The sequence below is a fragment of the Macaca mulatta genome, chromosome 5 (genome assembly GCF_049350105.2).
Source record: "Macaca mulatta isolate MMU2019108-1 chromosome 5, T2T-MMU8v2.0, whole genome shotgun sequence".
Classification (NCBI taxonomy): Eukaryota; Metazoa; Chordata; class Mammalia; order Primates; family Cercopithecidae; genus Macaca; species Macaca mulatta.
In genome coordinates, this window is record NC_133410.1 from 2,756,315 (window position 1) to 2,782,116 (window position 25,802).

The 25,802-nt window shown below is 46.7% G+C and overlaps 1 protein-coding gene and 1 pseudogene across 13 annotated transcripts in view; both read left to right on the plus strand.

The window, feature by feature from the left end:
• Positions 1-25,802, plus strand: part of FAM193A (family with sequence similarity 193 member A) — a 201,260-nt gene that overhangs the window by 81,441 nt on the left and 94,017 nt on the right. For 6 of the 12 annotated variants that reach the window (XM_078002878.1, XM_078002879.1, XM_028848244.2 and 3 more), the window contains exons 3-6: positions 9,538-9,671; positions 10,653-10,820; positions 15,570-15,804; positions 24,814-24,938. In XM_078002878.1, the coding sequence (XP_077859004.1) occupies positions 9,538-9,671; positions 10,653-10,820; positions 15,570-15,804; positions 24,814-24,938 (662 nt within the window). Of the gene's footprint in view, positions 1-9,534; positions 9,672-9,707; positions 9,821-10,652; positions 10,821-15,569; positions 15,805-24,813; positions 24,939-25,802 lie in introns of those variants that run through there. The other 6 variants (XM_028848241.2, XM_028848243.2, XM_078002884.1 and 3 more) reach the window with 2 other exon arrangements.
• On the plus strand, positions 317-4,515 carry LOC144341024 (protein GVQW1 pseudogene; annotated as a pseudogene). Its single transcript, XR_013417601.1, has 2 exons — positions 317-505; positions 3,947-4,515. The product of XR_013417601.1 is annotated as a protein GVQW1 pseudogene (transcript).

Consider the following 25,802-nt stretch of genomic DNA (forward strand, 5'->3'; position numbering starts at 1 on the left):
TTCTACTCAAAATATTTTATAATTGCCTTTATGATTTGTTCATTGACCCATGTTTTGTTCAGAAGTATGTTTTTATTTTATTTTTTATTATTTTTTTGAGACAGAGCCCCTCTCTGTCACCGGGCAGGAGTGCAGTGGCGCAATGTTGGCTCGCTGCAACCTCTGCCTCCCGGGTTCAAGCAATTCTCCTGCTTCAGTCTCCCAAGTAGCTGGTACTACAGGCATGCGCCACCATGCCCAGCTAATTTTTGTATTTTTTGTAGTGATGGGGTTTCACCATGTTGGCCAGGATGGTCTTGATCTCCTGACCTCGTGATCTGCCTGCCTCGGCCTCCCAAAGTGCTGGGATTACAGGTGCGAGCCACCGTGCTCAGCCTATTTTATTTTTTTAGACAGAGTCTCTCTCTACGCCCAGGCTGGAGTGCAGTGGCACGATCTCAGTTCACTGCAACCTCTGCCTCCCGGGTTCAAGTGATTCTCCTGCCTCAGCCTTCTGAGTAGCTGGGATTACACGTGCACGCCACCATGCCCTGCTAATGTTTGTATTTTAGTAGAGATGGTGTTGCCCAGGCTGGTCTTGAACTCCTGAGCTTGGGCAGTCTACGCGCTTCAGCCTCCCAAAGTGCTTGGGTTAAGGCGTGAGCCACCACGCCCAGCCGAAACTTCTAAATGTAACTATGGATTGGTATATTTCTTTCAATTTCTACTTTATGTATTTTGAGCTCTGTTGTTAAAGTATTTACCATTTAGCACTGTTATTTCTAATTGTTGAATTAATGCCACCGTCGTCATCATCAGCATCATCATCTCCCTCTTTGTTGTTACTGATACTCCTTGTTGTGAAGCAAATTTTGTCTTATACTGAGAGCCACCTAGCCTTTTTTGATTAGTGTGTACAAGGAATATGGCTTCCCAACCTTTCTTTTTAACCTCTTTATCATCTCTTGTAGCTTAGGAGCTCTTGCTTTTTTAAAGACCAGTCTGACCTTCTCTGCTAATAATTGTAGTATTTACACTCTCCCTTTAATGTAATTATTGATCTGTTTGGGTTTAAACATACCATCTTGCATTTTTTCTCCTATTTTTCCCATCTGTTATTTGTTACTCTTTTAAATGAATTTTTTTTGAAATGGGGTCTCACTCTGTCATCCAGGCTGGAGTGCAGTGGCGCGTGATCTCTGCTCACTGCAAGCTCCATCTCCCAGGTTCATGCCATTCTCCCACCTCAGCCTCCCGAGTAGCTGGGACTATAGGCACCCGCACCATGCCTGGCTAATTTTGTTTTTGTATTTTTAGTAGAGACGGAGTTTCATTGTGTTAGCCAGGATGATCTCGATCTCCTGACCTCATGATCTGCCCTCCTCAGCCTCCCAAAGTGCTGGGATTACAGGTGTGAGCCACCATGCCCATCCAATGAATTGAATATTTTAAGTGGCTGGGCGTGGTGGCTCTCGCCTGTAACCCTAGCACTTAGGGAGGCTGAGGCGGGCGGATTACCCAAGCTCAGGAGTTCGAGACCAGCCTGAGCAACACGAAGAAACCCCATCTCTACTAAAATGCAAACATTAGCTGGGTGTGGTGGCATGTGCCTGTAATCCCAGCTACTCGGGAGGCTGAGGCAGGAGAATTGCTTGAACCCAGGAGGCGGAGGTTGCAGTGAGCTGAGATGCGCCACTGCACTCGGGGTAACAGAGCGAGACTCCATCTCCAAAAAAATTTTTTTTAAAAATGAATATGTTTTTATCCATGTGTTGGTCAGGAGTATGTTTTTATTTTATTTTATTATTATTATTTTTTGAGACAGAGTCTCACTCTGCGCCCAGGCTGGAGTGCAGTAGCGCCATCTCAGTTCACTGCAGCCTCTGCCTCCCGGGTTCAAGTGATTCTCCTGCCTCAACCTCCCACGTAGCTGGGATTACAGGCACCTACCACTGCATCCGGCAAATTTTTTTATTTTTAGTAGAGGCGGGGTTTCACTTCTTGGCCAGGCTAATCTCGATCTCCTGACCTAGTGATCCACCTGCCTCACCCTCCCAAAGTGCTGGAATGACAGGTGTGAGCCACCACGTCCGGCCTATGAATATTTTAAATTCTTCCATTTTGTCTCCTGTTGACCTTACTACCTGTATTTCTTTTTCTTTGTTTTATAATTTTTTAGCTATAGCTTCCACTTTTCAGCCTCTACTCTCAAAGAATAGCATACCACTTCTCATGTAGTGTAAGTACCTCACAGTAGTACACTTGGAGCACCACCATTTCTGGTGCTAATGTTGTGTATTTTTCTTACATGTATTTATACACCTCAGCATACATTGTGGTGGGTTTTTTTTTTTTTCCGCTTGCTTTAAATAGCTAATTATCTTTTTTAAAAGACCTTATAAATAAGTTCTTGACCCACATCTTTATCATGTGTGGTGCTCCCCATTCCTTTGTGTAGATTCACTTTTCATTTGGTATTATTTTTTCTCTATCTCAAGAACTGCCTTTAACAGGCCAAGGAAGCTTCTGTTTGAAAGCTTTTATTTTGCCTTTGTTTTAAAAAGATATTTCTGTTTGGAATTTGAGGTTGTTGGTCATTTCTTTCCTGGCCTCCCCAGTTTGTGAGGAGAAACATGTTGTCATCCTTATCTTTGCTCCTGCATGTGTAGGGTGGTGACTCATTTTCCTCTGCTTCTGAGATTGGCGCTTTGTCACTGGTTTTCAGCAATTTGACGGTGATGGACCTCTGTGCTTTGCTTTGTGTTTAGTGTGCTTTGGGTTAATTGAACTTGTAGTGAGTGTGGGCTTATGTGTGTGAGTTTATAGTTTCATCAAATTTAGAAATATTTCAAGTATTTCTTCACATAGTCCTCTTTTTTTCTGGGATGTTAGACATCTTGAGTTTGTCCTACAAATGCTTTGTCCATTTTTTCGGTCTTTTCTGTGCTTCATTTTGGATTATTTAATTAATTAATTAATTTATTTCGAGACAGAGTCTTGCTCTGTTGCCCAGGCCCAGTGCAATGGTACGATCTCGGCTCACTACAACCTCCGCCTCCTGGGTTCAAGTGATTCTCCTGCCTCAGCCTCCCAAGTAGCTGTGATTACAGGTGCCTGCCACCATGCCTGGCTATTTTTTTTTTTCCGAGATGAAGTTTCGCTCTTGTTGCCCAGTCTGGAGTGCAATGGTGTGATCTCGGCTCACTGCAACCTCTGCCTCCCAGGTTCAAGTGATTCTCCTGCCTCAGCCTCCTGAGTAGCTGGGATTATAGGCATGCGCCACCATACCCAGCTAATTTTGTATTTTTAGTAGGGACAGAGTTTCTCCATGTTGGTCAGGGTGGTTTCGAACTCCTGACCTCAGGTAATCCGCCCACGCTCGTTCTCCCAAAGTGCTGGGATTACAGGTGTGAGCTACCGCGCCTGGCCAATTTTTGTATTTTTTAGTAGAGGTGGGGTTTCACCATGTTGGTCAGACTGGTCTTGAACTCCTGACCTCAGGTGATCCACCCACCTTGGCCTCCCAAAGTGCTGGGATTATAGGCGTGAGACACCGTGCCTGGCCTGGATTATTTTTATTGCCTGTGTTCAGGTTTATTGGTATTCTGATCTGCTTAATCTGCCAAGTCTATTTAGTGTATTTTTTTCTTTTATATCTTATTTATCAGCTCTGGAAGTTTCATTTGATTTACTTATTGACATCTTCAGTTTCTCTTCCCATCATGTTTATTTTTCCTTTGTTTCTTGAACATATGGAGTTTCTTTATAATTGCCAATTTTAGATTCTTGACTGTTAGTTGTATCATCTCTGTTTTTTGGGAGATCTGTTTCTTTTTTATTTTTTCGAGATGGAGTCCTCGCTCTGTCACCCAGGCTGGAGTGCAATGGTGCGATCTCGGCTCCCTGCAACCTCTGCCTCCTGGGTTCAAATGATTCTCCTGCTTCAGCCTCCTGAGTAGCTGGGATTACAGGCACGTGCCACCACACCCAGCTAATTTTTGTATTTTTAGTAGAGATGGGGTTTCATCATGTTGGCCAGGCTGCTCTCAAACTCCTGACCTCAGGTGATCTGCCTGCCTCTGCCTCCCAAAGTGCTGGGATTACAGGCGTGAGCCACCACGCCTGGCCTGGGGAATTTATCTCCCTCCCTTCCTCCTTCCCTCCCTTTCTTTCTCTCTCTCTCTTTTTCTTTCTTTTTTGAGATAGTGTCTCTCTCTGTCACCCAGGCTGGAGTGCAGTGGCACGATCTAGCAATGGCACGATCTAGTCTCACTGCAACCCCCCTTCCTCAGTTCAAACGATTCTCCTGCCTTAGCCTCTCGAGTGGCTGGGATTGCAGGCTTGTGCCTCCATGCCTGGCTACATTTTGTATTTTTAGTAGAGACGGGATTTTGCCATCTTGGTCAGGCTGGTCTCGAACTCCTGACCTCAAGTGATCCACTCGCCTCATCCTCTGAAAGTGCTGGGATTACAAGCGTGAGCCACCACACCTGGCCTGGGGGATCTGTTTCTACAGATTGGCTTTTCCTCCTTCTTAAGAGTCATTGTCCTGCTTTTGATTTTGTTACTGGATGGTGGACATTGTGAATTTTACATTGTTAATAGCTGGATTTTGTTATTTTTCTTTTAAATTGTGTTAGACTTGGGTGAAACGTGACTGAGGTTAAATCTGTATATTGTGAGTTCTATAATGGGACACATTTAAGGATTTAATATGTAGTCATCACGTACCCTATTTTAAGACTTACTTTCATCTCGTCTCCAGGAAATGTTGCTTTCAAGTTCTTGATTGCTCTTCTGAGTGTACTGCGTTCCAGCCATCATCATAGGTGCTGATGTACCATAGTGAGCGAGTAGATAGGTTGTGGCTCTCATGAACTGATTTTCCAGTGTTGAAGACAGCTAAAAAAACAAGAACGCGAGTAGAACACCGGGATTTCAGATAGCAGTTTAATAGGGATTAACTGGGATGTTTAGGTTGATTGGGAAGCCAGAGCTCAGGAGATGGGCACTGCACCCATAATCAGAACAAGCACGTGTTTAACATAAAGATAATTAACAAGTGGTGGGGTGCGGTGGCTCACGCCTGTAATCAGCACCTTGGGAGGCTGAGGCAGGTGGATCACCTGAGGTCAGGAGTTGGGAGACCAGCCTGGCCAACGTGGTGAAACCCCTGTCTCTACTAAAAATACAGAAATTAGCCAGGTGTGGTGGTGAGCTCCCATAATCCCAGCTACTTGGGGCTGAGACAGGAGAATCATTTGAACCCAGGAGGCGGAGGCTGCAGTGAGCTGAGATCACAGCATTGCACTCCAGCCTGGGCAAGAAGAGTGCAACTCAAAGTAATTAACAAGTAGCAAGAGGTCAGCCACCCAGATCTGTGAAGTGAACCCTAAAGAGTATGGCCAGGGCAGATCTAGGGGGCAGCCACTAATGGGAGCTTAGGGAGGGGACTCGAGAAAGGAACAAACTTGGAAGAGGCCCTGACATGGAGGGGGTATTGTTATGCCCCACTGGGTAGCAGAGGCTCCCTGAGGTCCTGCAGGCACTGGGACTGAGTGCTGGAGAGTGCTTGCCTCTCAGTCCCCTGCACACCACTGACGAGGAGCTGCCTCGGGGTAAGAGCAAGATGAGAAAAGCACAGGAACCTGGAGGGAGACCCCTTCTTCAGTGTCCCTGTAGCACCTTCCACCCACACGACCACAGATTGTACCTACCTGCTGGCAGAGGAGAAATGTTTATAGGGTGCAGCTCCTTTGTTGTAAGTGTGGTGAAGAAGGGTAGATTTGGAGTTGAGAGGCAAAAAAATCAGTTGGCTCAACCAGCCTCCCTGAGTAGGTGATCTTTTTGCTGAGGCCAACCTAATGGGACAGCACTCTACAGTCTACCAGAAGCCAGTCAGAGGCTCATGGGCTAAGGGTACGAGGCAAAGGGAGCGAGGGCAGTGACTTAAAAGCAGAACTTTGACCTGAGCAGCCTTGAAAGCTGTGGTAAGAAATACAGTGTTTGCTCCTAAGTGATAACAGAGGAGCAGTTACAGTGCTCCTCTGTGTTAACAGAGGAGTGATACAGTGTTTGCTCCTAAGGAGAACAGAGGTTTTATGTTGGGAGCTCTGTGATGTCACTCTGCTGCTGCCTGGAGAATGCATGATTAGCAGGTACCTGTGGAAATAAGTGTGCCACTAGAGAGAGGCAGTGCAGCTGTGCAGGCAAGAGGTAGGTAATGATGGCTTAGACTGGGTTAGAAGCAGCGGAGGAAGAATGAGTGGATTGTGGAGGTATTTAGGATTGAGGTGGAGTGGACAACTTTGCTGTTAGATGGCTGTGGGATGGAGGAGACTGTGAACCTTGCTTGTTGAAGGGAACGGACCCGCTTAGGAAACAGCCTCCTCTACCACTGCCCTCTTCTTGTCCTACCATGCCTCATCAATCAGAACCCCATGGCCTTCCAGCCACTTTTGGTATGGGAGTAGCCTCATTTTCAGGTACTCAGGTCCAGTCTACATAAAAACCTAAATATGGCTGAGCGTGTTGGCTCACGCCTATAATCACAGCACTTTTGGAAACGAAGGCAGGTAGATCACTTGAGCTCAGGAGTTTGAGACCAACCTGATCACCATAGTGAAACCCTGTGTCTACCAAAAATACAAAAAGTTAGCCAGGCGTGGTGACGCACGCCTATGGTCCCAGGTGCTCAGGAGGCTGAGGTGAGACGATTGCTTGAGCGTGGGAGGTGGAGGTTGCAGTGAGCCGAGATTGCACCACTGCACTCCAGCCTGGGTGATAGAGCGAGACCCTGTCTCAAAACCCAAAAAAACAAAAACAAAAAAACCTGTATGTCTCATCTAATTAATCCAAAGCCTCTTCCCCTCAAGTTAAGTGGTGGCAGGAGTCCCCATGGGCGGAGGCGGTGGTGTATGTCCTGCCTCCTTATGCCTGCCCAGTTCCTCCAGGATGGAGAAGGGGCTCTGGAGTGGAGACTTGGGGGTCTTTGTTCTCTTCTGGGTTGTCTCGGGTTCTTTTTGGCCCACTAGCACTAGGTCTGTGGTCCTAATGGGTGGCCCAGTGGTTGCTGGCTCTTTCTTGGGGGAGGCTGCTGTAGTGTGCTCAGGCTGCTACAACAAAATACCACGGGCTGGGCTGCTTATAAACAGCGGACATTTATATCTTACAGTCTGGAAGGTTGGAAGGTCTAAGATTAAGGTGCTAGCGATTGGTGCCTGGGGAGGGCTGAGCTTTGGTTCATAGCTGGTGCCCTCTCGCTGTCCTCATGCGGTGGAAGGATGTGGCAGCTCTCTGGGGCCTCCTTTATAAAAGGACATTAATCCCATTCACGAAGACGCCATCCTCATGACCTAATCGCTTCCTAAAGGCCCCACTTCCTGATACATTCCCTTAGGGGTTAAAATTTCAACTTATGAACAGGGTCGGGCGGGAGCACAAACATTCAGAACAGAGCAAAACCTTCTCAGACCTTTGGGCACTTTTGAGACCTCGGTAGGGACTTCATGCTGGACTGTCTGGTTGAGACTCTGTGTGGCACAACCAGCCTGCCCCCCTCCCCCTACCACTGCCATCCCGCACTCTGCCCCCCCTCCCTCGTGGTGTAATTCTGGGGTCAGCTTCCCAGCAGGACCTGTTTGGGGTGGGATTCTTTCAGGATGACACAAGCTCTTGCCCTTCTGTGTGCTGGTGGCAGCTGAGCTAGGTCCCCTGCTGTCTTAATCCTCTGCCCACTTAGCAATGCTCAGGCTCTTCTGCTGCAGGGTCTTTCCTGTGAGGCCTGCCCCAGTGTCTTTGTGTCCCAACTCCACAGCACCCACCACAGGCCCTTGGGAGTTTCCTTGTGCTTGGCTCAGCAGCAGACTGGGGTGGTGCAGGCCTCTGAACAGACCTGGCCAAGTCCAGCCCAGGGTGAGCCCCAGGCTCCTTGCCATAGGCCACCACCTGTCTCTCTGAGGGCTTGTCTCAGTGGCTTCATGCTTGATTGGGGGAGGGGTTAGTAAGGAGAGCACACTTTTCCTTGTGGGAACCAGAGTAGGAATAGTGCAATACTCGTGACTTAGGTGAATTCCTTTCTGGAAGTCTCTCTTGTGACTGTGATTCTCTTCCTCAGGCTGTGGGGATCAGGGGAACGCAATAATTATGGAGCTGGCAGCCCCTATCGTGAGCCTGGGGAAGCCTTTCTAGCACCCTGCATCACCCTGTGGGCACCCTCAGCTCTGAGACCTGTGCCCCTTTTCCCAAGGAGCAGAGTCCTTCTCAGGACCTGTTCTAGAAGGAGCCCCGGTGCCGGATGGGTGGGTGACTGAGCGGGAGGAGGAACCTGAGGTTATGTTGTGTTTCTCTAGTTGTTGTTGGTGAAATCCTTTTGGTGCTTACTGTTGGGCATGGGACATAGGAAAGTCTTTGCCCAGTGTTCTCTCTCTCTCTCTTTTTTTTTTTTTTTTTTTTTTTTTTTGAGACAAAGTCTCTCTCTGTTTCTCAGGCTGGACTGCAGTGGCGCGATCTTGGCTCACTGCAACCTCTGCCTCCCAGGTTCAAGCGATTCTCCTGCCTCAGCCTCCCGAGCAGTTGAGATTACAGGCGAGCACCACCATGCCCGGCTAATTTTTGTATTTTTAGAAGAGATGGGTTTCACCACGTGGGTCAGGCTGGTCTTGAACTCCTGACCTCAGGTGATCTGCCTGCCTCGGCCTCCCAAAGTGCTGGGATTACAGGCCTGAGCCATCGTGCCTGGCCAAGTGTTCTCTGAAGCCTCCTTGTTCCTCAGTCAGAGCAGGCAGTGCAGGCTGTGGGATTCCCCAGGACGGAGAGGCCTCTGCCCCGGCTGCTTGATGCTAAGCTCAGAGAGGTCACTAGGTTTCTACCAAGTGCTGTCTCAGGCGACCGTGGGCATATGTCACTTTCCAGAGGTGCCCACTGAGGTGATCATCATGTGTGATGATTAGGACACTGGGAGTAAAACTGTTCCTTTTTAAATTTAATATCAATTAATTTTTATACTTTAAAAAATTTTTAAATAGAGACGAGGTCTTGCTATGTTACCCAGGCTAGTCTCAAACGTCTGGGCTCTTCAAGTGGTCCTCCCATCTCGGCTTCCCAAAGTGGTGGGATTACAGGTGTGAACCACCATGCCCAGCCGAATTGTTTCCTTTTTGTGTGCATGTGTCTGTGTGACAATGTCTCTGTCATCCAGGCAGAAGTGCAGTGGGGCATGATCACGGCTCACTATAGCCTCAACTTCCCAGGCTCAAATGATCCTCACACCTCAGCCTCCTGGGTAGCTGGGACTACAGGCAGGCTCCGACACGCCCAGCCTGTTTTTTGTATTTCTTGTAGCAGTGGTGTTTCACCATGTTGTCCAGTGATCCACCCACCTCAGACTCCCAAAGTGCTGAGATTACAAATGTGAGCCACTGCATCCAGCCAAGATAGTTTCTTTTCAATGTCTACGTTTTACAGTTTTTAAAAGGCATTTTCCTGAGCAGTTAATAAAAAATTGATGCCTTGAACATTTTAACATAACTGGTCTATTCTGTTCTCTTTTTAAAGCAGAGCCAAGATTTTCTTCTTCACTCCTCGCTTGGTGGCTCCCAGCCGGAGGCCGGCAGTGGTGGGAGGCTCGCTCTGGGTGCACAGACGCTGCCTTCGGACACCGCATGCTCGTGCGAGGCCTGCAGTGAGCGCAGGTATGTGACGTGTGTGCCACGTTGCTCACACCTGTCCACAGTGACATGCAGACCTGCATATTGGAGCTGGACCGAGAAACTGGGCTAATGTGACAGACAGCAACAAGAGTAAGGCAGTTGCTTCGCTATTGTGGGAAAGAACCAGATGAGTAAGACAAAAACTCCCGCTCTTGAGGAACTGGCACTAGGAAGCATCCTCACAACAAGAGGAGGAGTCCTTAAATAATCAGAATCTAAGAGCAGCCTCAGTGAATGAGAGGAGTGAGCGGGGAGAGCCTGACTGGCTGCCGCTGAGTGGCTGAGGGGAGAGCCCAGGAGCTCGTCTTTTTTTTTTGAGGCGGGGTCTGGCTCTGTCCTCCAGGCTGGAGGGCAGTGGCGTGATCTCGGCTCACCACAACCTCCGCCTTCCAGGCTCAAGTGACTACTCCCACTTCAGTCCCGGTATCTGGGACTACAGGTGCGCACCACCATGTGGAGCTAATTTTTGTATACTTTGTAGAGATGGGGCTTTGCCATGTTGCCCAGGCTGGTCTCAAACTCCTGGACTCAAGCAATTAGTCTGTCTTCACCTCCCAAAGTGCTGGGATTACAGGCATGAGCCACCATGCCAAGCCCGGGAGCAGATCTAAAAATGCTCTGTGCTCTGGCTCAGGAAGGAATGCATGTAGCCAAGTGGGGGTCAAAGGGTGGGGGCAAGGCTGCCCATTAGGTACCTTGGAGGTGAAGGCCAGATCAGCAGTGGGGATGTGGGTACCCTTATTATGGACAGTAGCCACAGATGCTCCTGTCATCTGTGCAGTGGCTAAGCTCTTACGCAGAGTGCACCCTGGGAGCTGTGCTGGGGATGCCATCACCCTGATTGCTGGCTCCTGGGAGCTGGGCAAGGTACAAGAGTCTGGGAGGTCCTCTGAGGACAATGTGCTAGGTGAGGAAGGGCAGCAGATTGTGGTGAGTTTCTAACCTTCCTGTGTTGTCTCACAGAGAAATTTCGGCAGAGGCGGACCGGGAACCTCAGCAGCTGCAGAACTACTGGTCAGAAGTGCGCTACACAGTGCGCTGCATCTACCGCCAGGCAGGGACCCCGCTGGCAGATGACCAGGACCAGTCTCTGGTGCCTGACAAGGAGGGAGTAAAGGAGCTCGTGGATCGGTACATACCACCCCTTCCTGTTTTGGCCCTGTGCAAACCCCTGCCCTGCCCGCTGCGCTTGGAGCCGCTCCTTTCAGGATGGGCTTTCCTTACAGTGCTCAGCTGGGCTTGCTCAGCCTTTGGTGCCTGTTGAGTCTGCAGCAGATGGACTGGCAAAAGCGAGCCCCCTAGGCCAGACATCTTGAATTTTTCTGATTCCGATGAAACGCTATTGCCTGTGTAATTACACAAGAAATGTTTCTGTCACTTGTTTGTGTGAAGACTGATGATAATACCTGCCTTTCTGAGTCCCCCTGTGCCCCGGATGATGCAGAGTACTTTTACAAGCACTCTTGCCTTTATCAACCCAAGGAGAAAGGCGGAGTTAGCCCATTTACAAAGTGAGAAAATGGGGCTCTGTGAGGTTGGGTAGCTTGTGTATGTGCCTGTGGCTCATGAGGCCGAGACAGCCGAGGCGTGCCTGGCTGTGTGGCTGTTTGTCTTGATGCCGCAGCTGTTCTTCAGCAGATACCTTATGCTCAGTAACCACACAGAATTTGAGGTGGCCATAATTTTGATTCTTCCTTATAGTTTGATGTAACTTTTTTTTTTTTTTTTTTTTTTTTTTTTGAGACGGACTCTTGCTCTGTCACCCAGGCTGGAGTGCAATTGTGTGATCTCAGCTCACTGCAACTCCCGCCTCCTAGGTTCAAGCTATTCTTATGTCTCAGCCTCCCAAGTAACTGGGATTACAGGTGCCCACCACTGTGCCCAGCTCATTTTTGTATTTTAATAGAGACGGGTTTCACCATGTTGGTCAGGTTGGTCTCAAATGTAATCCACCTGCTTTGACCTCCCAAAGTGCTGGAATTACAGGCGTGAGCCACTGTGCCCAGCGATGTAACGTATTTTTATTTTATTATTTTATTTTATTTTATTTTATTTTTTTGAGGCAGAGTCTTGCTCTGTTGCCCAGGCTGGAGTGCAGTGGCGGGATCTCAGCTCACTGCAAGCTCCGCCTCCTGGGTTCACACCATTCTCCTGCCTCAGCCTCCCGAGTAGCTGGGACTACAGGCGCCCACCACCTCGCCCGGCTAGCTTTTTGTATTTTTTAGTAGAGACGGGGTTTCACCCTGTTAGCCAGGATGGTCTCGATCTCCTGACCTCGTGATCTGCCCGTCTCGGCCTCCCAAAGTGCTGGGATTACAGGCTTGAGCCACCACGCTTGGCCTCATTTTATTTTTTTATTATTTTTTTTGAGACGGAGTCTTGCTCTGTCGCCCAGGCTGGAGTGCAGTGGCGCAATCTTGACTCACTGCAAGCTCCGCCTCCCGGGTTCACGCCATTCTCCTGCCTCAGCCTCCCGAGTAGCTGGGACTACAGGTGCCCGCCACTGTACCTAATTTTTTGTATTTTTAGTAGAGACAGGGTTTCACCATGTTAGCCAGGATGGTCTCGATCTCCTGACCTCATGATCCTCTTGTCTCGGCCTCCCAAAGTGCTGGGATTACAGGTGTGAGCCAGTGCGCCCGGCCTTTTATGTTTTTTGAAATGTTTCAAATGAAAGCAACAGATTTGAGATGGCTATTTCGTGGGTTGATTCTCATTTGGGTTTCTTTCTCACATTTTGAATGCATCACATTTGGGAGAGATTTTTTTTTTTTCCTCCCTCCCCTCAGAGTCTCACTCTGTCGCCCAGGCTGGTGTGCAGTGGTTGTAATCTCAGCTCACTGCAACCTCTGCCGCCTGAGTTCAAGTGATTCTCCTGCCTCAGCCTCCTGAGTAGCTGGGATTACAGGCGCCTGCCACTGTGCCCAGCTAATTTTTGTATTTTTAGTAGAGATGGGATTTCACCATCTTGGCCAGGCTGGCCTTGAACTCCTGACCTTCTGATCCACCCGCCTCGGTCTCCCAAAGTGTTGGGATTACAGGCGTGAGCCACTGTGCCTAGCCGGGAGTTTTATAAACTGATGTTTGCTGTGCGGTAGATTTTATCCTGGAGGCAAGGATAGTGATTAGCCGTAGATTAGGTTAACTCATTGAATTCAGCCAAGTATGTTCAGGGTTTGACCTGCGAGCCACTGGTATTGCAAGAGGTCCTTCTCTGTGGTATGTGCTTTTATTAGAAGTTAGGTTTCCAGCCAAGCATGGTGGCTCACATCTGTAATCCCAGCACTTTGGGAGGATTTCTTGGGCCCAGCAGTTCAAGACTAGCCTGGGCAACATAGTGACTTGTCTCTACACAAAATAAAAAAATTAGCCAGGTGTAATGAAGCACACTTGTGGTCTCAGTTGCTTGGGAGGCTGAGGCAGGAGCAGCTCTCAAGCTCAGGAGTTCAGTGCTGCAGTGAGCTAGGATTGCTCCACTGCACTCCAGCCTGGGCAACAGAGTAAAACCCTGTCTCCAAAAACAAAAACAAAAAAACAACAAAGGAAGTTAGGTTTCCTAGTGAGTATTAGGAAAAAATGTATAACCTTCACATCAAACCTATGACTTCACAGATCATTAACGTTGCAACTTCAGTACCTTAGAGTAGCAGCCAGTGTGTGGTTGATGTGCCAGTATCTGTTGAATGTATGTGAGAGTTAGCGAATGAGCTTCCATAGCATCTTCAGCATATCGCTGTTTCCTTTTTTTTTTTTTTTTTTTTTTTGAGACAGGGTCTCACTCTGTCACCCAGGCTGGAGTGCAGTGGCGCAATCTTGGCTCACTGCAAACTCTGCCTCCTGGATTCACGCCATTCTCCTGACTCAGCCTCCCGAGTAGCTGGGACTACAGGCACCCGCCACCACGCCAGCTAATTTTTTGTATTTTTAGTAGAGATGGGGTTTCACCGTGTTAGCTAGGATGGTCTCGATCTTGCCTCACAAAGTGCTGGGATTACAGGTGTGAGCCACCACGCCCAGCCTCGCTGCCTCCTTTTTATATAACTTAAAAAAATCTGTTTGCGAAATTATCACATGGTTATTTCCTTAAATTTATAAAATACAGAAATAGACCCCCCAAAAAATAAATAAATAAATAAAAGGGACGTAAGTCCGACATGCTTAGAGAACAGTCCGGTGTCCAGTCTGCTTCTGAGTTTGGTTGTCTCTGTCAAAATTTGACTCTTCTGTGGCTTTCTTTTAGCAGATGAAATACGTTCTATTTCAGAGGACAGTTTTTTATACTAGTAGTTGAAATTACAATTGTCATACTCAAAAAAATTAATGTCTATCTGAAATGTACTAACCATAATAGGAATCCCATCCATCAACACTATTTTTTAATCCACATTTTCCATAAGGCTTCACATGTTCCATTGCAAGATTTTACTTGGCACTTGTCTTTTACAACCTAGCTAGGTAGTATGGCAATTTAAAAATAGAACAGGTGACAACTTTCTTTTCTTTTGACATAATATGGTATGTAGAAGGTGAAAGGATTTACTATGTAAAATCCAGGAGCTGTAGTTTAATACATTTTACAACTCATTTTTATTAGAGTGATGAACTCAAACTGGTTTCTCCTGGTGATGGGTTGTAGATGAATTTTTGTTATTACATCAACGGTTTTAGGTTTCCATCTAGAGGCTCCTGGATTAAAATACAATTAAATTTAACCATAGCAATGCCAGTACTGTAGAATAAGTTTCAAGATGTGGATTATCATACACATATTTGTGTCAATAAAAAAATGGATTATCCCAAAGTTTGGAGGGAAATTCATGAAAATGTTCATTGCATTTGTGGCTTAGTCATGGGACATGTATTATTTTTTTCCTACCCTTCAGCCTACAAATTTCCTTTTTTTTTTTTTTTTTTTTTTTTTTGAGACAGAGTCTCATTCTGTTGCCCAGCTGGAGTACAGTGGCGCTATCTTGGCTCACTGCAAGCTCCGCCTCCTGGGTTCACACCATTCTACTGTCTCAGCCTCCTGAGTAACTGGGACTACAGGTGCCCGCCACCACGCCCGGCTAATTTTTTGGTTTTTTTGTTTGTTTGTTTGTTTTCAGTAGAGACAGGATTTCACTGTGTTGGCCAAGATGGTCTTGATCTCCTGACCTCGTGATCCGCCCGCCTCGGCCTCCCAAAGTACTGGGATTATAGGTGTGAGCCTCTGCGCCCAGCCTTCAGCCTACAAATTTTATTTTACACACCTTTATTGCTTTTTTGGTGGGATAATTTTTAAAAAAGGATAAATTGTGTCTAAAGTTTCCTCTTTTGATAAGCCTATTACAAACCCATTTGGATTGTACACTGAGCCTGTAGAAAGAAGGAAAGAGCAGGCTGCCCCAGATCTGCAGCCAGGTGGCACCTCTACTGGGATCAGTGCTTTTTACTTGTTAACATATAAGCCTTTAACGGAGTTGTCCCCAGCCTCGTGTCTGAGCGTGTTCGTCTGGGGCCAGCTGCTGAGAGGTGGTAGCGTGCTCTTCCAGCTGTGTGAGTTCATGCAACTCACCCAACCTGTGTGGGCCAAAATGTCCCATCTGTAAAGCAGGCACTACACGCAGCAAACTGAATTAGTGCATGTGCATGAACTGTGCTGTACAGGAGAAACTCAATAAATGTCACTTTTCCTGTTAGTTCCTGGTGACACTCTGTGCCCCGGATTCTCCATCCATTAGGTGGGGTGATCATGCCTCTCACGGGTGGTTATGAGGAAGATGACTGTGTGATCATCCAGAGGTGGTCACCTGTTGAAGGGCTTCAGAAAAGATGCCCACTGACATCACAGCACCCACGGGCCCTGGTGGGCAGGCCCTGGTGACCCTCTTCTCTGTGTAGGCTCTGCGAGAGGGACCCCTACCAGCTGTACCAGCGTCTGGAACAGCAAGCTCGAGAGTACGTGCTAGAGATGAAGGTCCGCCTGCTCCGGCAGCTGTCGGCTGCGGCCAAGGTGAAGGCACCATCTGGCCTGCAGGGTCCGCCACAAGCGCACCAGTTCATCTCCCTCCTGCTTGAGGAGTACGGCGCCCTCTGCCAGGCTGCACGCTCCATCAGCACCTTCCTTGGCACTCTGGTAAGAGAGAAAACGTGTGTTTTTCTTTCTGTTTGGATGAACTGAAGAGAAGAGAAGCATGTGGCAGGAGGAAGCTTCTCATGCTTATATGCTGACCTCGCTGTCGCACCCCCACACACTGTCATAGGCCCCTCTCCTCTGTGGGAGAGGACCTGTTTGTCTTTCCTCTGGACTTTGCCACTGGATAAGAGCATTGGGTGGATTGATAACCAGGTGTCACCTCATGGAAGTACCGTTTGGAGGACCTTGAGGCCCAGGGAATGAGGCATGGGGCAGTTTGAGGGGAGCACCTGTGTGTGCCTTTATAAGGAGACAGAGAAATCTCCAGTGTCCTACTTAGGTTGTTCATTCTTTTGTTGCTGTAGACAGAGCTGTTATTAGGTGAAATGCCCATGAGGAGCGTGAAGGCTGTAGAGAACAACTTGTTTACAGCCCAGTGGCATTCATTCATTCATGCATGCATGCATTCACCCAATAAGCCAGCACTGAGTTAAGGATCTGCTTGCAGTCTCAAGACAGGCCCTGTCCCCATCCTTGCCAATGGGGATCTGGCAGTCGTAACAAGAGAGACACACAGATGGGTCTGGCCCCCTCAAAAGAGGAATCACCATATTGGGTGGAAGGAGCATGGTATAGAAATATGGTTACGGGTACGCTGTGGTCAATTCTCAACAGCCTCAGTGCCCCCGTGGTTTGGAAGGAGACCATGCGTCCCAGAGATAAGCCCTCAAAGCTTCCTTGACTGTTACTATTCGTCTGTGGAGTTTTTCATCATCATTTAAACTTTATTATTAAATAATACTTACGTGTATTTGGGTGCTAGTTTTAGGTGCTTGCTTTCTTTAAATAAAGAAAGGAATTTATTTCTTACGGTTAGGAAGGCTGAGAAGTCCAAGTTTGAGGGGCCACATCTACCCATGTAGATAGGTAGAGCCTTCTTGCAGGTGGGGACTTGGACTCTGAAGAGTCCAGAGGTGGTACAGGGCATCACATGGCGAGAGGGCTGAGCATCTAGTTTTGGGTGCTTTCTTAGTGGTAAAACTACATTTTGAAACAAATATAGTAAGCACCGGCATTGGTCTTTATCTGATTCTCAAGTTGATGGACCCTCTTGGAAAAATTTACATATAGCCTGGGCATAGTGGCTCATACCTGTAATTTTGGGATTTTGGGAAGCCAAAAGTGGGAGGATCGCTTGAGCCCAAGAACTTGAGACCAGCCTGGGCAACATGGGGAGACCCCATCTATACCAAAAAAATTTAAAATTAAATTAACCAGGCGTGATGATGCGTGCTACTCAAGAGGCTGTGAGGCAAGAGGATCATTTGAGCTCAGGGTTGAGGCTGTGGTGAGCCAGTGCACTCCAGCCTGGGCAAGAGAGTGAGATCCTATCTCAAAAAGAAAAGAAAAAATTACATACATATATTGTGAGTCATTTCAGGGGGTTCACAGCCTTCCTCAAGCTTCACTGCACCAAGCCATGGGGAGGTATCTATTCTGAGAAGAGGTAGTGAGGTGAATGGGTAGGGTGAGGGGTGGGGGCGGAGTGGGGGGCAGTTATCCTGTTTCAAGGTCTGAGTCCACTGGGTAGTGCCACCAGGCTTCCTTCTGGTACCTCTTCCTTCCTCTGGCATCTCTCGCAGCACTGCCTCCCCATCTCTACCTGAGAGTCTGCCCGCCCTTCAGAGGTTCAAATCCAGAGCCCCTCCTCTGTCTTTTACAAGAACATTGGCTCAGGTTAAGAAGGATGCTGTCCAGCCCACCTAAACCTGGTGCCCAGAGAGACTCTGGTAGTGAAGAGAGCTGCTGCTGCTCTCCAGAAAGTGCTGGGGAGGTCTGTGCCTCCTCACATAGTTACTGTAGGACACTGTTTTATGAAGCTGACAAAAATTAATTTGATTATTAGAGCAAATTCCTAGCAGTTTACATAGAAATAATTTCTTGTGGCTTGAGGCCAGGTGCAGTGGCTCACACCTGTAATCCCAGCACTTTGGGAGTCCGAAGCGGGCGGATCACCTGAGGTCAGGAGTTCGAGACCAGCCTGGCCAATATGATGAAACCCTATCTCTACTAAAAATACAAAAATTAGCCGGGCATAGTGGCAGGCACCTGTAGTCCCAGCTACTTGGGAGGCTGAGGCAGGAGAATCGCTTGAACCAGGGAGGCAGAGGTTGCATTGAGCCAGGATCGTGCCACTGCACTCCAGTTGGGGTGACAGAGCGAGACTGTCTCACACACACAACAAAACCAAACAAAAGAAAAAAAAAAGAATTTCTTGTGGCTTGAAAAAAATGCATATACTCTGAAGCTGTTTGATCAGTGTCTTTTTTCACTTCCTTTACACATAGAAATATCCACATTGATTTCTAGGGGTCCAGCAGACTAGATAGCCTTAACTATTCCTTCCTTCAAGGGAAACAACTGAATTTACTAGATAATTAAAAAATAAGCCGGGCGTGGTAGCTTACGGCTATAATCCCAGTATTTTGGGAGGCCGAGGTGGTTGGATTACCTGAGGTCAGGAGCTAGAGACAAGCCTGGCCAACATGATGAAATCCTGTCTCCACTAAAAATACAAAAACTTAGCCAGGCATGGTGGCACACGCCTGTGATCCCAGCTACTCGGGAGGCTAAGGCAGGAGAATCGCTTGAACCTGGGAGGTGGAGATTGCAGTGAGCCGAGGTTGTGCCACTGCACTTCAGCCTGGGCAACAAGAGCAAAACTCTCTCTCAGAACAAAGATGAAATGTTTTAAAGTGTATAACTGAGATGGCATGAAAGGGAATAAGTTGTAGTGGTGAAAAACCAGTTGAAAGCTGGAATCCTGAGAAATACATGGGCTTGAAAGTCAGCATTTGCTGCGGGGATTTCTTCTGATCCCGGAGACAAGATACAACCTAGCCCAGGATGGGGTCTGCACATAATGCCGGGACTGTAAGTGACAACACCCTCAGGAAGGTTGAAGTGGAAACTCCGGGCACTGAAAGGGACAGCAGGGATCTGCAGCTCTCACGGCCTCGGGGTGGGGATGCAGGGAGTATAACTTCCCAGAGGCTTGGTAGCTATCAGCTGCCACATGAGCTGGAGTCTGAATAAGTGTTGGTGTGGTATGAAACAGCCCAAGCGTGGAAGTTGCTTTACAGTGGTCCAAGATTGCTGGTAAAGTCAGGTAGCATGCAGATCACCTCCGGAAGTCTTCAGTCTGACTTCAGAGAATTCGAATAGATAAAATCCCCGCAAATGAGCAGCTCACAGTAAAAAAAGTCATAAAACACAAGGTTCATGACAGCACATTTGAAAGCCAGCAGAAGCAATAGACAGAATCACATAACAAAGACATTTAAGTGTTCAAAAAAGAATATAGAGTAACTATGTTAACTGTGCTTAAAGAAACTTTGTAAAAGTTTGAAATTGGAAGTTAAGGATTAATACTCTAAAGAATGATCATTCAGATTTGAAAAAATTAAAACTAGAAACAAAAACATAATTTTCTGGAAAAGCTTAATGGATAGATGAAACAGAATAAACAGCTGAAAAGAGAACTGGTGAGTTGCAAGAAGGAAGTACGGGAATTCTATAGAATGTAACTCAAAGAAACAAAGAGATGGGCCACGGAAGAGAGGTTGAGACCTGAAGGATGCAGTGAAGATGTCTAGCCACCAGTAATCAGAGTCCCCAAAGAGAAGCAGAATAAGGGTGGAGATGATAACTGAGAAATTCTCAGAATTACTGAAAAATACTAGTGTTCAGCAAGGAAGCTTATCAGATTTCCCAAGTAAAATGTTGAAAAAGCCTTCTCTGGATATAGGATAGTGACAGCTACAGAACATCAAAGAAAAAGTGATCTCAAACACAAAATACAGGACTTCATTGAAAATGGTCTGCGAGATGTTGTAATGTAGAATTCGGGATTCTGGGTGGAGACTACAGCGAATCTCTATGTACTCCTTACCCAGATCCACAGTTAATCAGCATTTTGCCACTCTGACTTCATTATGCCTTCTTTTTCTTCCACTTTCTCTTCCACCCTCTTTTTGATGCAGTATTTTAATATGGGTTCCAGACAATGTGCCTTTTTGTCTTAGAATATTCCAATAAGTGTCTCTAAAAATAGTCATCCATTATCTTACGTAGCCACAGTTCCATTGTCACATCCATGAAGACTGACAGTAATTTCTTATCGACTAATGCCAGCCAATCTCTTTATGGTTGGGTTATTCCAGTCAGGACCCAAAAATCTTCACACATTTATAGCCACATTATTACACTGCCATCCAGTGATCTATGCAGTACCAGCTTAAGATAAACTCAGTGTCTCAGGGCAGTAATTCTCAACAGTTTTGGACTCAGGCCCCTTAATACTTAAAAATTTAGGACCCCGAAGTGTGCTTTTTTATGCAGACTTATATCAGTACTTGCTTTATTGAAATTCAAACAGAAATTTTTTTTTTTTTTTTTTTTTTTTTTTTTTGACGCGGAGTCTTGCTCTGTGCCCCAGGCTGGAGTGCAGTGGCGTGATCTCGGCTCACTGCAAGCTCCGCTCCCCCGGGTTCACGCCATTCTCCTGCCTCAGCCTCCCGAGTAGCTGGGACTACAGGCGCCCGCCACCTCGCCCGGCTAATTTTCTTGTATTTTTAGTAGAGACGGGGTTTCACCGTGTTAGCCAGGATGGTCTCGATCTCCTGACCTCATGATCTGCCCGTCTCGGCCTCCCAAAGTGCTGGGATTACAGGCTTGAGCCACCGCACCCGGCCAAACTGAGAAATTTTTTAAATGCTTATTGTCATTTTAAAAATGTAAGCTCTCATGAGATTACATAAATTGCATATTTCACATATATTAGAGAATGTAACAAGCAATACACTTTTATATTAGATAATGTAACATAAACTACACATGTAAAAATAACTGTTTTCCAGAATAAAACATTGTTGCCCAGGTTGGAATGCAATGGTGTGATCTTGGCTCACTGAAACCTCTGCCTCCCGGGTTCAAGTGATTCTCCTGCCTCAGCCTCCCAAGTAGCTGGGATTGCAGGTGCCCGCCACCACACCTGGCTAATTTTTTTGTATTTTTTTTAGTAGAGACGGGATTCCACCATGTTGGCCAGTCTGGTCTCAAACTCCTGACCTCAGGTGATCTGCCTGCCTTGGACTCCCAAAGTGCTGGGATTACAGGCATGAGCCACCGCACCCGGCCAACATATTTCTTAAGAAGAGTGGGTCACTCACACCTCTTAGATCTCTCTGTAGAAGCAGTGGGAGCTTCATCTTCTGCATTCAGTCTGTTGTCATAGGTTGTCTGGTTGAAGTTACTGAAGAAAATTCAACTTTTTACAGATAACGTAGTTGGAAAAAGGAAGAATAATTTTTTTTTTTTTTTTTTTTTTTTGAGATGGAGTCTTGCTCCGTCTCAAAAAAAATCTCGCTCTGTCTCTTGTGATCTCGGCTCACTGCAACCTCTGCTTCCTGGATTCAAGTGATTCTCCTGCCTCAGCCTCCCGAGGAGCTGGGACTACAGGTGGGTGCCACCACATCAGGCTAATTTTTTGTATTTTTAGTAGAGACAGGGTTTCACTGTGCTAGCCAGGATGGTCTTGATCTCCTGACCTCGTGATTCGTCTGTCTTAGCCTCCCAAAGTGCTGGGATTACAGCCGTGAGCCACCGCGCCCTGCCAGGAAGAATATTTTAATAGCCTCTTCAAATCCTGGTAGATTTCTTTGAGAGTACACCAATGCGTGAGAGTTTCTTAATGGTTAGTTGCGATGTAGAGTCTGAAACTATATCACTGAACTTACCCTACTCTGTTCCATTCAAATCCACAGGTTCCAGCTCACTCCATGAATGGACTCCCTACTTATACATGTTTTTCTAGTGTCATTCATAGGTCATTTTGCAAATACTGGTTCACTGAATATCTTCTGGATGTTGACACTTTTATTAATATCAAAAAATGATATTTGTTCGTATCACTACTGATCTCATCAGAAAGGCCTTTAAGTGTATAGGACCTTTCAAGCCAACAGCAGCAAATGCAAATTTTCTGAAGTTTTCTTTTTTGCTTGAAAGCTCAGATTTTATGATTCGCCACAGATTGTGTCACTTGTTTTCTTTGAAGCAACATGTTAATTTGCTGTACAAACTCTGCCAGCTAATTAGCTCCTCTGTGAATAGCACCCCCATTCTGCTGTTTTTGCTGAACTCAGTGGATGCTTTTGGACATAGAAAGATGTTCTCAGAAATGCAACTTCACTGGAGAATGCCCTCATGTGTATTCTACACTGCCTGGGGGATCAAACTGGATAATGAGTCACATTTTTTGTACTTTAAATATTAAAATAAAATTGGGGGACTGGGCGTGGTGGCCCACACCTGTAATCTCAACACTTTGGGAGGCCACCATGGGCGGATTACTTGAGTGCTTGAGTCCAGGAGTTCAAGACCAGCCTGGGCAACGTGGTGAGATCCCGTCTCTACAAAAGATATAAAACTTAGCTGAGCATGGTAGTGCGCACCTGTAGTCCCAGCTACTCAGGAGGATGAGGTAAGAGGATTGCTTGAGCCCGGGAGGCGGAGGTTGCAGTGAGCCAAGATTGCACCACTGCACTCCAGCCTGTGCGACAGAGCGAGACCCTGTCTCAATCAATCGACCAATCACTCAATTTTTTTTTTTTAAGAAATCTAAAAAAAATAATAAAATTGGCACGAGGCTTAAGTTATGCTTCTAGTCATCTAGCAAACGCCTCACCAGGCTGTAATAGTGAAGTCTAAATTTTCATCCACAAATAAGAAATATTCAAATATCCCGTTATTTCTGTCTATTGTAGGAACTTCATTCTAAACATCTTGTCTTCCTTCTTCCAAACCCCCAAGCCTTTTTTTGTAGTGGGAATCGAGAACAGTCTGCAAAGCCTGCCCTTAGGTCACTGACAAGCCTTTCTGCCTATAGCTCAGGAGTTCTTCCATAGGCCTTACCTCTCGTAGGACCTGTGACAACATACCCTGCAGAGCCCATGCCTGCATGCCCCGGTCCAGTTATTTGAGCCCCTCTATGCTGGTTCTACACCTGTCGATGGGGCATGGCAGGGCAGTACCAAATTCACAGGGAGCTTACTGGAGGCACTGAATTCAGTGCTGAGGACAGTGCCTGGCCATGCTAGACACTCCAAGTTGATTTCAGGTTGTGAAGTGAGTCTGATATCTGTTTGTCTTGCATGCCTCACCTAGAGGTGTAATTTTAGATTTTATTAAAAATACTGAACATCTTTATAAATCGGCCTTCACCCAGTGACCACTAGCAGCTGGCCCAGAAAGCCAGATTTGTTATTCCACTCATAGGCAGGCAAGTGGAAATGGCTATCCTAGAGGTTTCCAATGGAGGCCAGGCAACGCCTCAGCTCTTCCAGGAGGCCCCTCCATCAACTGGTTGCCATCCTGGTCTGATCCGGGTGCTGCATTCATTCCCATGTACTCTTTGTCCTGTAGCTGAATCGTAAGTCAGGTCACTGCCTACTGTTCTGTTCTCCGGGAACCCCTGGAGAGCAGCAGACTACTTTAGCAGGAGGTAGTCTTTGTGTCCTCGTACCTGGCACAGGGCCTGGGCAGCATGGGCTTGGCACTTCACCTGCTTCATTATTACGAGCACATTTGTGGGTTCCAGCCTGGGGCTGGTTATCAGTTACCTGGCCCCAGTCTCCTGCGACATGCATTTTTCCTGTACCGAACGTGCTTGCTCTGAGATATGCTTGGTGTGAAACAGGAGTGATGATGTTTCAATCTGGGAGGCACTGGTGAAAACCAGATGAGGAAAAGTGTTGGAAATGTTAACAAAATGGAAGGTTTGAGGTTTTCTGCAGATGGCATAGATTCATTGCTGAATCTTTCAATCCTTGTGTTTCCAGGTATGAAAACAGAGCTATAACCAGCAAGGCTAGCACACAGTGGTCTAGCAGTATCACTGGTGTGCTGTCTCCAAATGTGTTTATAGGTGTTTACTTTGAAGAACAGAAGTTAATCATTATAATTTGTTCTCTCAGCCCCCATACCAACTAGGGTTATCAGGTGACATAACAATGAAATCTTTGTGTCGTTCATTTGCTAAGGTCTCCATCAACTCAGCTTGGCTATATTGTAAACAGGAGCAGACCTCTAAACCCAGTCCCTGTGAGTGACCCGACTCAGGAGACGTGGAGTAGCCAAGCATGATGAAGTGCAGCTTCCAGAGCTGGCGGTTGTTGAAGTCAGGAACATTCACCCAAAGATGTAACGTGATCTGAACACAAATAGTGTCCGTGTAGTTGACAGAGGGAAGCATGGATTCACACACGCATGGTTGTAGCAAGACTTATTAAATGTGACCATTACATTTAGGAAAGGTAATAATGGCATCAACCTCAGTGGTCTTGTGTTGGGGGCTTGCTGTACATTTCTGTTGACATGACTCTCTATGATGACTGGGACACTTCTAGGTTTTCATGGTATTGGCTAAAGTAATTGACGAGTTTGCCTATGTTTATTAGGAAGACAAAAAAAACCTTACCTCTAATAGGGTCTTGCAAGTGGAGAAATTGTGTGTATTAATTAGAATGGAAGGTTTCTCCAAATAGGTAAGAAAATTATTATCCTTTGGCACTGAGGGACTTGATGTATCTAAACTGTCTGAACTGTAAGGGCTGTCATTACAATTTAAAAGTATAATTGTGAGAATTGACTCTCAGACGTCTGGTTACTGCTTTGTCTCTGTGTACACCTGTCACCCCGTCTTTGCGGCCCTTCTAAACTTGCCATCTAGACTGACTACATGTCCTTGTAGTCGGAGTTCTGATCCACTGTGTGCCTTGGGACATACAGGGAACAGCACTTACCATAAGCTGAACGCTCTGGGCCTGTAAAGAGGGATGTGTGTGTGGTGTGGGGAGAGGGAGAGCGGGGAGGGAATCCCTTTGGGAATTTTCAAGTCTTTAGCAATTCACTACATATTCTGTTTATCTTTTTCTTTTTCTAAACTAGGAAAATGAACACTTGAAAAAGTTCCAAGTGACGTGGGAACTGCATAATAAACACCTGTTTGAAAATCTGGTCTTTTCAGAGCCACTTCTTCAGAGCAACTTGCCCGCACTGGTGTCACAAATCAGGTATTTGGCCTTAACCCGTATACGTCTTTGTGGTGTGACAGCACAGTCTTTTCTCCTGACTGGTGTACCTGAGTACCATCAAGTATGAAAGTTCTTGCAGGAAAAATAACAGGGCTTAGAGAAAAAGATAGTTTGGGCCAAAAACTCAAAACCCGAGAAGTAATACAATTAAACTTTTAAATGCTACTAAGATTTTACACCATAAATTCCTCATACAGAAAAGCTACAGTAAATATAGCACTTTTCCTTGACAAGACCCATCCTTGGCCGGGCACCTGTGATGTGGTTCATGCTATGGCTCTTGGACATGCAGGGGAAATGGAGGAGGGAAGAGGCCCAAGTCTGAGGGTGCCTAAGGCCCCCTGGATACAGCTTGGTGTCTCCTACACATTCCCTTGCTACCCGGGGCTCTGTTGTTTTGTCTCCTTGTGTAGCGCTTCCATATGGCTTCTTCACGCTAGGGAGGCTGGCTGGGTTCTGTGCTTTCACTGAGAAAGGGATGCAGGTGCAGCAGTCACTCATGGGGTATCTGCTCGGGGTCATGTGTTTGCCCTGTGGTACCATGTTCAGTTAGGAGGCGTGTTCCTCCTGATGTGATGTCACTCAGCAGAACGCTGAGGTCAAGACCAGCCTGGCCAACATGGTGAAACCCCGTCTCTATTAAAAATACAAAAATTAGCAGCAAAAATTACAAAAATTGAACAGCAGAACACTGTTCCCTGCACTGAGTCATGCATGAGCTACCACAGGTCTGCAGTTTGGTGATTTTGTTCTTTGGTGTTTTGTTCTATTTATCACGTGAGCACATTCCAATAATACAGACCCATCGGGACAGCAGCCATCTACATTTGACCACATTAATAC